Source organism: Atta colombica, unplaced genomic scaffold (genome assembly GCF_001594045.1).
Source record: "Atta colombica isolate Treedump-2 unplaced genomic scaffold, Acol1.0 scaffold150, whole genome shotgun sequence".
Taxonomy (NCBI): Eukaryota; Metazoa; Arthropoda; class Insecta; order Hymenoptera; family Formicidae; genus Atta; species Atta colombica.
This window is the reverse complement of record NW_017259240.1, coordinates 628,890-640,959: the sequence shown is the minus strand read 5'-3', so window position 1 is coordinate 640,959 and position 12,070 is coordinate 628,890. Positions and strand designations below refer to the sequence as shown.

Below are 12,070 nucleotides of genomic sequence, written 5' to 3'. Positions count from 1 at the left end.
TATATATATATATATATATATATATAAATTTACTTATTAAATATATTTAAAAATAAACCATTATATTAATAAACATACTTTCTCTTATCCTTAAAATTTTCTTATACGTAATTATTATAAGAAATAAAAATTATAGAAATTATTTTATGAACTTTATTTATTAATCTGCAGTTTATGTATATAGATCCACCAACACCAATACAAGAAATAATAGAAAATATTGTGAAAGTGCATCCGAATGGAGAGCCAACATTTGAGAGTTTAGGATTAGGTGGTTGGACTCCAACAGGGATTGTACACAATTTCTTAGAATTTATGCACATAAATTTAGATATGCCATGGTGGTTGGCAATTGTTATAAGTACTAGTTTTTTTTATCACAAGATGATTATTGATTTAATAAAAATTCTAAAATTATTAGCACAAATGTAATTGTTTTGTTACAGCTACTATTTGTGCAAGGAGTCTTCTATTTCCCTTAGTGATAAAAGCGCAAAAGAATATGATTCGACTTACAAATCATATGCCAGTAATACAAGACTACCATATGAGATTGACAGAAGCCAGGAATTGCGGCGATCATTTGCAAAGTACGATATGTTAGAAATATTTTGTATTGACGAAATTTTGTTTTGATAAAACATTATATGTTTGCCGATCTCACTATAAAGAAAGTACTAATTGCTCTCTTCTGAATAGGTGCACAAATAGCGACAGAGATGATGAAATACATGAAAACGAACAAAGTTAGTTTTGTACAGAACATGATGATGCCATTAATACAGGTATACAATACGCATTTATATGCAAAAAGTGCAAAAAAAGATTATTTCCTAATTATAATTTTAATGTTTCAGGCACCAGTGTTCATCTCCTTCTTCTTTGCATTGAGAAAAATGGCAAACTTGCCTGTGGAGAGCTTAAAAGACGGTGGCTTTTTGTGGCTAAAGGATCTTACAGTACATGATCCTTATTATATAATGCCGATAATTACCAGTGTAACAATGTTTATCACAATCGAACTCGGCACGGATGGCACTAATATCCATGCGATGGGTCTAATGCGATATGTTTTACGAGCTTTGCCATTCATTGTATTACCGTTTATGTTGCATTTCCCTGGTGTAAGTAATAATAATATCGATATTTCTGTTATTGATATGAGAAGAATTAATGAAGACACTTGTACATCATGAAATATTTAATTTACACGCAAATAATAACTTTCATATTTGATGTACTCTTTCTCTGAATTTTCTTCATCACATTTATCTATATTTGTAGACTATTTTGACATATTGGGTAGCAACAAACACTATCTCTCTGGTACAAACTAGTTTTCTAAAAATCCCACGTATAAAAAAAGCCCTCGGTATGCCTACCATGATAAAACGTGATACTCCAAAAGTGTCCACCAAAAGCGGCAAAGGTTTCATTAATGAAGTGAAGGAATGTGAGTATTGCTCAATATATGTATCAAACATTATTATTATTATTGTTATTATTATTATTATTATTATTATTATTATTATTATTATTATTAACTTTATTAAATGCACTGTTAACAAAAGATAGAATTATTTTGTATCACGTATTAGTTACACTATAACAAGCCGGACAGTTGAGCTGATTTGAAGCCGTATATTAGAATAAGTGAATTATAAAAAAAATTCAAAACAATTAATATTACAATTAATACGCAAATTACTATAAGAACACTAGTAGAAAGAAACGTTATATTATAACATAATATACATTACTCATAGAAAACAACAAGAAGAATTGTACAGAACATTGATCTGACATTAAAATTTTGATGGATCGAGTAGTTTCAGAACGAAAATACAGGAAGCCGCGGTAGAAAGCATAAAGCAAATGGAATATTACAAAATTTCACTACAGTGTAGAAGAAGGCACTCTTCAAATTTATGATGAGTAGGAAAGTTGGTAACGGATATCAGACATAGCATCTAAATGAGAGTCAACGTTAAAACAGATTAGCTCACGAAGAGATCTAGGAGTATTGATGCGAAGAACATTATAAATAAAAGAATATAGTAGTTTAAGACAAGAATATGTAAGCCTGCATTTAGTAACAACATGGTGTTCAAATCATAATCATGATGAGTCAATGTGCAAGTCTAGAATTTTGATAGTGCTGGGAATTAATGGAACATTTTGAAGAGATATCGAAAGCAGGAAAGTGAGAAAGTAAGGTAGGAGAACCAATTAAAAATGAAAATTTGGCGGGATTTAAATGCAGTCCATTCAATGTCGACCATTCAACGATTTGTCGAATCGTCATCATTTAGTGAGAACAGTGCAACAGAGAAAGCTTCAGAGGATTTGAAAGGTATAAAGAACAGTACATTGTTAACTGTAAGGTCAACTGTATCATCAATATGTAAGACCTAGAGGAGAAGGAAGGTAAATCAGCAATGAACAGATTAAATAAAAAGGACCAAAAATGGAACCTGGAGATACACCAGAGGAGATCTTCGATATTAGGAAGAAACTAGAAGAAGGATTATAAACGAGAACTTGCTAAGAACGATTAGAGAGGAAGGAATGTAAAAGTGATAAAGAGAAGTCACATAGGCCATAATGATGCAACTTGACAGTCAATAGTTCATAATTAATTGTATTGAAAGCTTTAGAAAAATCTAAAGCTACAAGAACCGACAAAGAATTATTAAAAATATCAAAAGATCGAAGAACAGAGTCTGATAGATTAAGAAGAGAAGTAGTGGTACTGTGATTTTTACGGAAGCCGGATTGACATTCAGAAATTATATCATTCACATGAAAGAAATTTGTATAAAAATGATGCGTTCCTGAATTTTTGAGAGAAAAAGAGGAAGAGTAATTGGACGAAAAGATGATAGAGAAAAAAATTAGATGTCTTCGGGAGAGGAATAACTATTGAGTGTTTCCATGCAAAAGGAAAAATCCCTCTAATTAGGTATGAATTAAAGATAAATAGTAATGGCTCAAAACAATTAGGAGAGAAGTAATATGCGTCCTGAGAAATCATAAGATCCAGCGGAAGTAAGTTTTATAGATTTAAATGTTGTATAGGTCGGCCATATTAATTAGAGAAAAATGAAATTCATTCGAAGTGACGGATTAAGTATGAAGAAAGTGATTAATGACAGAACTGAAACACGAGGAAGAGAGAAGAGATTGTAAGAAATATTTAATTATTTAAACTGTTAAGATTAAGGAGATGTTCAAGGATAGTATGAAAGGTGGAGCTATAACACAGAGATGCCAAAAATTGCGAAGAGAGCACTTGAGTAAAGACAAGCTTAGAAAAGATTATTTTTCGCGCCTAGTCTAATTGTAGAAGATATTAGATTTCGTAATTTGATATAACTAATTATCATTAGAATTGTTCTTCATATGCCTGCTTAACGCTCAATTTCTAATTTTTATGAGCTTGCGAATCGCTTCAGAAGTGCTCGAGAAAGAGCGTTTGTACGTAAGTAATACAAGACAATCGAAAATATTAGTTAGATTCGATGTAAAGGAAGAAACCATATCATCTACATTATTCATAGCATAAAACTGTGACCAATCAATTTGATTAATCATGTTCTCTAAAGCTTCATCAGAAATTGAATTCAAATTACGGCAGAGCCTCTTACGTGAAGGACGATGTGATTTCTCAATATTTAAATATGCATAGATTATACGATGATCACTAATATCAATTTCATCGTATACGCTCGACTCTAAAACCCATAAATCAAGAAACAGAAATATTAAATCCAAAAGAGATGCGCAATTGCTTGTTATTCTTGTAGGAATGTCTATTATTTGTTTCATCGAGCATAATGATATAATATTTTGTAAATAATGCGCATGAGTAGCTTGTGGATTCAAGAGATCAATATTAAAATTGTCCATACGTGCAATATAATCAGTACTATAAAAAACGCTAGATAGACATATCTCAAGGTCATATATCAAAATCGACGCTTGAAGAAGATAAATAGAGAAAATCGCTATCCGCTTTTTATGAAGATGTATAAACCGATAATCTCGATAGCGGAATTCGCGAGAAGGATGCACAAGGATGATGGGTGAGTAAGGCAATGCGCTATTTATATATAAGGCAACACTATCTCTCAAGCTATATATCCTGTCAGAGCGTAGATAATTTTTAATAGCATAGATAGTCGAATCATCCCTCTCACGAAACCATGTCTCAGAAAAGAGCCAGTATATCCACGAAGAGAGATAAGTCTTTTACATATGCAAAATGAGGCGCAATCTTATATTTATATGTGCAACGCAAAAATTTTCAAATCGTGACGCATGTAAAAGCAACTCAAGCGTAGAATTGTTTAAAGTAGGTAAAGAATTTAAGGAAACGAGAGATAATCAGAGGGAGAGGATGGGGTAGAAGATAAAAATAATGGTGAAACGGTGAAAAAGCAGGTGTGATTGGGAGAAAAATGAGTGCAAAGCATTTATAGAGGAATAATTGGAGGAGTCAGAGTGTGATTACATTATCAGATGAAGCCGCAGAGGAGCGAGATTGTCTCGACGTGAGCATGGCAACGACAGAGGCGTAGCCTGGCGAACCGCAAAGATCGTCTTAATGAAATACTCCGTAGAAGAGAATTTTCGAATTTGAGAGTTATTCTTATCGGATTCTCTAAAATAGATTATGCTACGACGCATCCAGACATGCTTCACGTTGAAGAATGGAGAACTCTAGCCTTCCTCAAGGCAACCCTTTCGGAAGCGGTAGATCGCTCGTATATAGAGATTATCGGAAGGCCATGATTTTTTAATATCGCAATGATGATGATGATCCGCGTTTAAAATAAGCTGCAGCAAGCCATTCATTTCTTTTAATTATCGATATGAATCTAATGATAAGCGGCCTAGACGAAACAGAGTTTCTATCCAGTCTACATTAGCAATATCATCCAGCAAAATCGATAGATCCAGATTATAAAGACCAGAGCTGACAGAAGACCCAAATGATCTTCACCTTGAGAGGCTGGAAAACCAAAAATGAGGCAACAGCATCCTCGAGACGTAACCTTGAAGAGAAAGCCTCTAACCTATTGTTAAGATCCACCATCGAATTAAATCTTCTATGGATCCAAGCCTAGTCTCCAGCGAGTCAAGCCCAAGTGCCAGATCAGATATCCTATCAGCAAGATTAGCGAACGCACGCACAATATCGACAAAGTCGATCGATCTACAAGAACATCCATCTTGTAGAACATCCATCAGCAGCATTCTTAACACTCACAGTTAGAATCACGGTTAGTGGAGGAGCATTATCTACGCCACAAAAAGAGCATAAACGACTGCGTGGTAAAGATCGCTTACATTTGGAATAAGCAAGTTTACTCGAGATTCCAAGCTTGCTTTGTTGTGACGTAGCAAAATAAAGCGATAGGATTGGAGTAAAGGATAATAATATTTACACGCCATTTAAAAATTAGGAAAAGAATAACAATACAAGCATTAATTAATTTGAAATGTATGGGTAAGAACAAAGAAACAAAGCAAAGCAATCTTATATATCTTGTGTAATTAATTTGAATAAAATTAACTTCACAATAAATCGTAATGTAACCATCGCCAAATGCTCAAAATGCGATAAGTGGTGCCGACAGTGATGCCAACACTGCCCCCATCCCTTCCCCCCCTGAGATGCAGTCTTAACAGTCGTGGGCGACAACAGCCACAGAGCAACAGACCAAATGATTATCCAATGACAAAGAATGGAGTAAAGCAATAAAACAGCTCATAGATGCAGAAGCAGATTTGAAAAGCTGAATGCAGGCAGATGGATGAAATCGCCACCAAAGACAGACGAAAGATTTTCCAAAGAAATTTCGAATATAATGTTGCCAGAAAATCAGATGGAAGAAGAGCCGAAGAGAGCAAACAGTAAACACATCTGAATAAGATGATGACTCGCGCGCGACTGATATATCATGTTGAAAAATAATCAATACTTTGAGAAAACTGAATGTCTGTTAATATATATGTATATAATGTTTAACTTTATATAAAAATAATGGACAAATATAATTAGTTGCGTATATAAATAAATTATCACTCGTATTTTATAAAGTATGATACCTTAAAAATCTGCATTATATTCATTTTAGCTTGGACAAATATAAAGATAACAAAGCAGCTATCTGATAGAGAACGAGCAGATACAATACAGTTTAACAGCGCGGGTAAGGGTCCCGTAGTGAAGACATTTAAATATGATCCGACGAAACAAAAGCAATCGACAACAATCTTTACAAAAAGTAGAGAATAATTTTATTTAAAATGTATTTAGTTACACAATGTGCAACACAATAAACAAAATTGTAATTATAGCTGTAATAAAGAAAATACTATTTAATATAAAATCTATTTTTATAATATTAATTTTGTTAAGCATAATAAATCTTTTATATTTTTCTTAATAAAAAACGTATTTGTTATAGATAATAGATAGAAAAATTCACAATTGAATAAATAAAAAGGAGAATTCATTAGATTTCATTAGAAAATTAAAAATACAAGAAGCTCTTTGATTTATCTTTGTAAAAGTTTATTTTTTTATTTAGAAATATTTTCTTTTATATATACATATATACATATATATGTGTGTATGTACATATATATATATATATATATACACACATATATAATGTATTAACTGTATAAGGAAGTATTTGGAAGTTCTATTTTCGTCTCTTGTCACTTATATACTTTATATTATATATGTATATATACGTTTATTGAAACGGCTGTTCCTCCTCTGGACTGAGTGACCTTTCAACATTCTGCTGTGTCACAAAGACACTTTGTGTTTTTGCCGTAAGATTTGTCTGCTAAAAAAATATTTTTATATTAATAATGTTTCATCAAATATATATTTCTGTAATTTTCTAACTCTTTGGATCACTGACAAGATATTAAATTTGTTCGCATGCTCCAACATACTCCTACTACCTTCCTACTCACTTCAATGAGCGCTTAGAAATTATGATAAAAAGCATGTTGGAGCATAACGCGAACAAATCTATTATTAATAATGACTTCCAAAAAACTTGCCGAATATCAAGTTTCTGGAAATTTGTATATAAGAAACCAATGTACTTAAAAATATTAAACCAATATATATACATTTTTAAATAATAAATAAAGGAAACTATTCAAGCCGAGCTGAATGTCTTTGTTTATAAATGTATCAGTATTAAACAAAATCGAAAGCATTGTTTTAATTAATGAAAATAGAGAAAGTTATCTATTATACTTGAGTTCCTACAGTGAATCGGTCAATTTGAGGATTGAGTAAGTTAAAGACAATATAATGGATTTGAAATTATTTTTTTCTTAATTTGAACATCCTTGTTCTAAAAGATTCGCTTGCTAATTGCATATCAAATAATTTTATCATTTATGAACAAACTTATAAAGATAATTAAATGTGTAATACGAGTACATGAAATGAATAGCATATGTGTTAACATTTATACAAAGTAATAATATTATTTATGCATAGTAATAAGAATCTTCTTGTAAAATTTTATTGATATATGTGTAATTTATGCTCTTTGTAACACTGAGAATGATTAAATATAAGATTGAAATGTTTAATTTATTATTCCTGACTTTGTTTAACACTGATATATTTAAGCAAAAATCTAACTCGGCTCGAATGAATTATTTATTTATTATTTGAATTTATATTCATTAGAGCCTTATTATAGTGATTTAAATTTTATTTAACCAACGTACATTTTATTGTAATAAATAAATTTAAGAGATTATACCTGTGTCACTGATGTGTTAGTGTGACTACTAGTGGCCATACACACTACAACTAATTTCGGTGTAGAACTCTGTACATGTGTCTTCTGTTGGGCGACATTAGTTTGCGTTAATTTAACTTGTTGTTGCTGTTGTTGCTGTGGTTGTTGTGTTTGTGTCTGTGTCTGCTGCTGTTGTTGTTGCTGCATCGAACCAGTATTGATAGTGGTATTTATATTAGAGATCGTAGGAGTTTGTGAGCGTGATTGCAAAATAACAAATTTTTGTCCACCGGTAGTGGAAGATCCGGTAGTACTTCTGCTCGTGCCAAGCATGAATGTGCGGCCGGGTTGTTGACCTGCACTCGAACTGGATACTATAACATATAATATAGTATTACTTATCACTACCATACATCGATAACGATTTCCGTACCTGTTTGCACAAGTGTTTTTCCTGTACAATTAGAACCTTGTTGCTGATTTGTAGTAAGTGCTGTAGTTGTAGCTGTAGTTGTTAAAGCAGTGGGTTGCGTACGAGCTTTTACAACTGCAGCGCACAATGCAGGTCCTATATATCCATAATCTTGTTTATATTCGTCTACATAATCTGGTGGCGATCGTATTGTTTTCAAGACTGGAGCAACCGATTTCTAAAAACATTTTTTACAATGCATCACACAATGTATGTATCTCCAATATGCATAATTAGAATATTATAGAATAAAGTATTGAAAATAATAATAAATTATTAAAAGGAATAATTAGTAGATACATTAATTTTTTATGGAAAATAGACAAGCTGCGCGCATACATACACATAATGATTTAAAAAATTCTTATACAGCTTTACAAGAAAGAATAGAGAATATTTTAACTGTAGAAATCAAAGCCTTAAACAGTCTAGCTGGATCTTAATGCTATGATTCTTATATGAATTTATATGCTACGTAGTCTCTAGAAACGCGCGCCGAAATGATTTTTCGGTCGTGAAACACTAACTCTACTAAACTACTGCAGTAATATCACGAGTTAAATTGACTCCCAATTTTTTTATGCTTTCGACGCGCGTTTCTAGAGACTACGTACGTAGTATATAAATTCACATAAGAATTATACAGGGATTAAGATCCAGCTGAACCGTTTGAGGCTTTGATTTCTATAGTTTGTGTTATCACATGTACGATCTTATAATATATTATATAAAGAATATTTTAATTTTAAAAGTTCCTGACTGAAGAGAATAGTTCCTCAGTTTCTTAACAAAACGAAAATTTATATTCTTAGTGTGATGCATAACTCTATATGAGAGCAATTGGCAGTAGTATATTTGATCTCGATCCTCAGTGTATATCTCAAATTTATATAAGGATGATCGAGAATTGAAGTAGATATAGATTGATATAGAGTATAAAAAGAGTATATTAAAAGAGTATAAAATAGTTTTGAGAATATATCGATATTTTATTTCATACACGTAGATACGTTAAATGTCTTACAGCTTTTAAAATTAAACAGCTTTTAAATTAGTTTTACATACCACAAGCAAAGTCTTAATATGTCCTGCTCCATTTTTATCTACACTAGATAGTCCTTGGCCCTCGATACACGATTCGATACGTTCAGAGATGGACTTAATTTTAGGAATAACTAGAGCTTTAATCACTTCTGGTCCTAATTCACAAAGACCTTCGATCGCCCCATATAAAGATGCCAACGGTGTCTACAACAAATAATAACCTTTTAAAACAAGTGAAATTCTAAATAACCGTTTAAAGCAAGTGAAATTCATTCTAAAAAGAAATTGACAACAAGATCAAGAAGAGCATTATTTTGATTTATTTTATCATTTCTTTTTTTTCTTGATTAAGTACTTTATGTTATTTACATAGCTGTTACCTGATTATTTTTTGCTAATGCTTGACTAAACATACGGGTGACCCTAGTTTGCACATTATTCGTAGAGGTATTAAAATTTTTACATATCTGCGCCATCAACCGAGAAGCAAAATCGCGTAATGCCCAATGATTGTCTACCTCAGGTCTCATACACAATTGTCGAGAAACTATACAGGTTGCAACTGACGGTATCAATTCGTGAAGCTGCAAATCGAAATATTTTAATATATCAAAATAAAAATAATAGTTTATTAATACGTTTATAAAAGATGAAGGCTTACATATTTCTCCAAATAAAGACTTGGATTATCAAGTAGAGCTTTGACCATTCGCATGAGGTAGATGAGCAGCGCGAGATGATTCTGTACAACGTTAACCCGCACTCCCTCCGCAATAAAAGTGCACATACGAGCCAACATTTCATGTAGACCTGGATCCGCTGAAAGTGATTGAAGAGCCTCTGCCCTACGAGCTTCATCAGACCCAACGCATGCTTCAGTTATTTCCTTGTAGTACAATTGCTGTTCCACACTGAGTTCGTGTGTTGCGAGCTGCTTTACGTGAACAGTTTCAATGTTTCGTAGCTTTTGACTTTTGCCACCACCGCCTGGTTTACCAACACCAATGTTTTGATTTTTACTTGAAAGCTTAATTGTTGGGTCAACACTTTCCAATTTCTGGGCATCTGTTAAAAAATTAATATAATAGTAATTGAAAAATTAAGAGTACTTACAAATTATGAAATATGTTCTTAAATTTTTCTTTAACAACTTTCAAAAGTACGAAGAAAAATACTTTTTATGACATTTTATAAAAATCAAAGAATCAGATAAAACCTTTTGATACTGGCGGTGGATTTTCTGGTATGGTAGGTTGGACTCCATCAATGCACAGCCAATGAGCTCGCAATGTAATTTCCAGAGGTAGCTTTGGCCATGACTGTCCACCAGCTGTAGCTACAATCTCATTAAGATCGATTTCTTTCTCCTCTACAAAATGCAATTCTCTACCACCACCTGATGCAAAACGGAATGGTATGTGATCTTTGGCGAAAAAACCATAAGTTGGCTCAATATTTTTAATCTTCAACGCATGATCTATGTCATGTGCAGTCATTCGTTGACGTTTTCCATGTCTCATAAATTTTGCAGCGTCCTATAAAAAAAATACAATTATTATAATTGTTATATAAAAATATTTAATTCATGAATCACTGACAATGCAGTAATTTGTATATTTGTATATAAAACAGAGCATTTGTATAATATTAAAGCAAAATATATACATAACGCTGTATCGAGTCAGAACAACAGATATTTTAATCTCTAAAGTCTTAAACTTTAATGCTTAATAACTTGATTTACAAGACTGACAGTTGCGTTTTTCTGTCAGATTCTTTCATTTTGAGTTGAATGAGTGTTGAATGAGTAAATTTTTATTAAAATCTTAGAGAGAGGGGAAGAGTATTCTAAATAATTACCTAGAGATATACTATGCATTCTGTTTTCACGCTGATCTGCTGTAAGCATCAGTTCATCTTTATTGTCTATCAAATATTAAACAAGTATGATGCTTACAAACATTGCAAAACAGAATGCATCCATAATCTTTAATGAATTTGAGATTAATCTCTTCTTTTTTTCTCCATTGTAATAAAAATATTTAATATATAAATTAAATATATATATGAATAGAAGTTATTCACACTAACCTGAACAATTTCTTTTAACCTGTAACTGACATCCTCTGCAAGATCTTTTGCAGCTTCATCCGGGAAATTGCCAACACCAATACTTTCTGCTATCACTTTGATAGACTCTTGAGACAAAGTTGTCCCGTACATAGATTCATTTTCACTCATTTTGAAATTGTTTTGTGAATATCAATAAATAAGCTTACTGCTCAACTTTTACAGTTTCCTATAAATACAATATATATAATAATATAATATCACGACACAAGTAATACTTATTGCTAAGAAAAAATTGAGTGGCAACAATGAGATAAACATAAATAACTGCCTATTTTGATATCAAAATTATAAGATTCTTGTATACTTTTTATAAATAGATGTTACAAACAGTGCCAATTATTATCTCAAATGAACATAAATTACTTACAAAAGAGTGCTATAGATTAAAAGTACTATATATCTTTAAACGCAAATGTAAATATTACGATTGTAATGATGCAAAAATTATCTCACATCTGCAAATACCCGTTGATATAGAATGCAAAAAGTCCACAAAGATTAAAATTACGGTATTATTTTTAATTCGTTTCTCTGACATAGTGAACACTTTTCACAATTATTACAAGGTTATACCAAATTATAAATTCACATCACTCCAACCTAAAACTCCTCTATAGCCATTTCAAGCCAT

General features: G+C 31.8%; 2 protein-coding genes across 6 annotated transcripts in view; one reads left to right on the top strand and one right to left on the bottom strand.

The window, feature by feature from the left end:
- Positions 1-6,336, top strand: part of LOC108685293 (mitochondrial inner membrane protein OXA1L) — an 8,066-nt gene extending 1,730 nt beyond the window's left edge. Inside the window, exons 3-8 of one of the 2 annotated variants that reach the window (XM_018190009.1) lie at positions 185-361; positions 447-590; positions 700-785; positions 858-1,124; positions 1,285-1,453; positions 6,144-6,336. In XM_018190009.1, the coding sequence (XP_018045498.1) occupies positions 185-361; positions 447-590; positions 700-785; positions 858-1,124; positions 1,285-1,453; positions 6,144-6,304 (1,004 nt within the window). In that variant the 3' untranslated portion in view covers positions 6,305-6,336. The remainder of the gene's footprint in view (positions 1-184; positions 362-446; positions 591-699; positions 786-857; positions 1,125-1,284; positions 1,454-6,143) is intronic. The other variant, XM_018190010.1, reaches the window with a different exon arrangement.
- Positions 6,337-6,729: 393 nt separating this feature from the next.
- LOC108685297 (transcription initiation factor TFIID subunit 6-like) lies at positions 6,730-12,070 on the bottom strand. Of its 4 annotated transcripts, none has more exons than XM_018190014.1 (9): positions 11,893-12,070; positions 11,398-11,605; positions 10,523-10,841; positions 9,968-10,371; positions 9,687-9,890; positions 9,328-9,510; positions 8,224-8,440; positions 7,812-8,164; positions 6,771-6,866 (listed from the first exon to the last, which is right to left on the bottom strand). In XM_018190014.1, exons 2-9 carry the CDS (start codon positions 11,545-11,547, stop codon positions 6,771-6,773), a joined length of 1,926 nt encoding a protein of 641 aa, XP_018045503.1. In that variant the 5' UTR covers positions 11,548-11,605; positions 11,893-12,070. The 4 variants fall into 4 exon arrangements, with proteins under 4 accessions (XP_018045505.1, XP_018045506.1, XP_018045503.1 ...); XM_018190015.1 differs by lacking the exon at positions 11,893-12,070 and adding an exon at positions 11,807-11,847; XM_018190016.1 differs by lacking the exon at positions 11,893-12,070 and having other exon boundaries at positions 6,730-6,866; positions 11,398-11,547.

Excerpts from the sequence above, each read along its gene's own strand:
- LOC108685297 (XM_018190014.1), bottom strand. The coding sequence starts at position 11,547 with ATGAGTGAAAATGAATCTATGTACGGGACAACTTTGTCTCAAGAGTCT. Across the intron at positions 10,842-11,397 it reads GGTTAAAAGAAATTGTTCAG|GACGCTGCAAAATTTATGAG; the intron begins GTTAGTGTGAAT and ends TTTTTTTTATAG. Across the intron at positions 9,891-9,967 it reads GTCTTTATTTGGAGAAATAT|CTTCACGAATTGATACCGTC; the intron begins GTAAGCCTTCAT and ends TTCGATTTGCAG.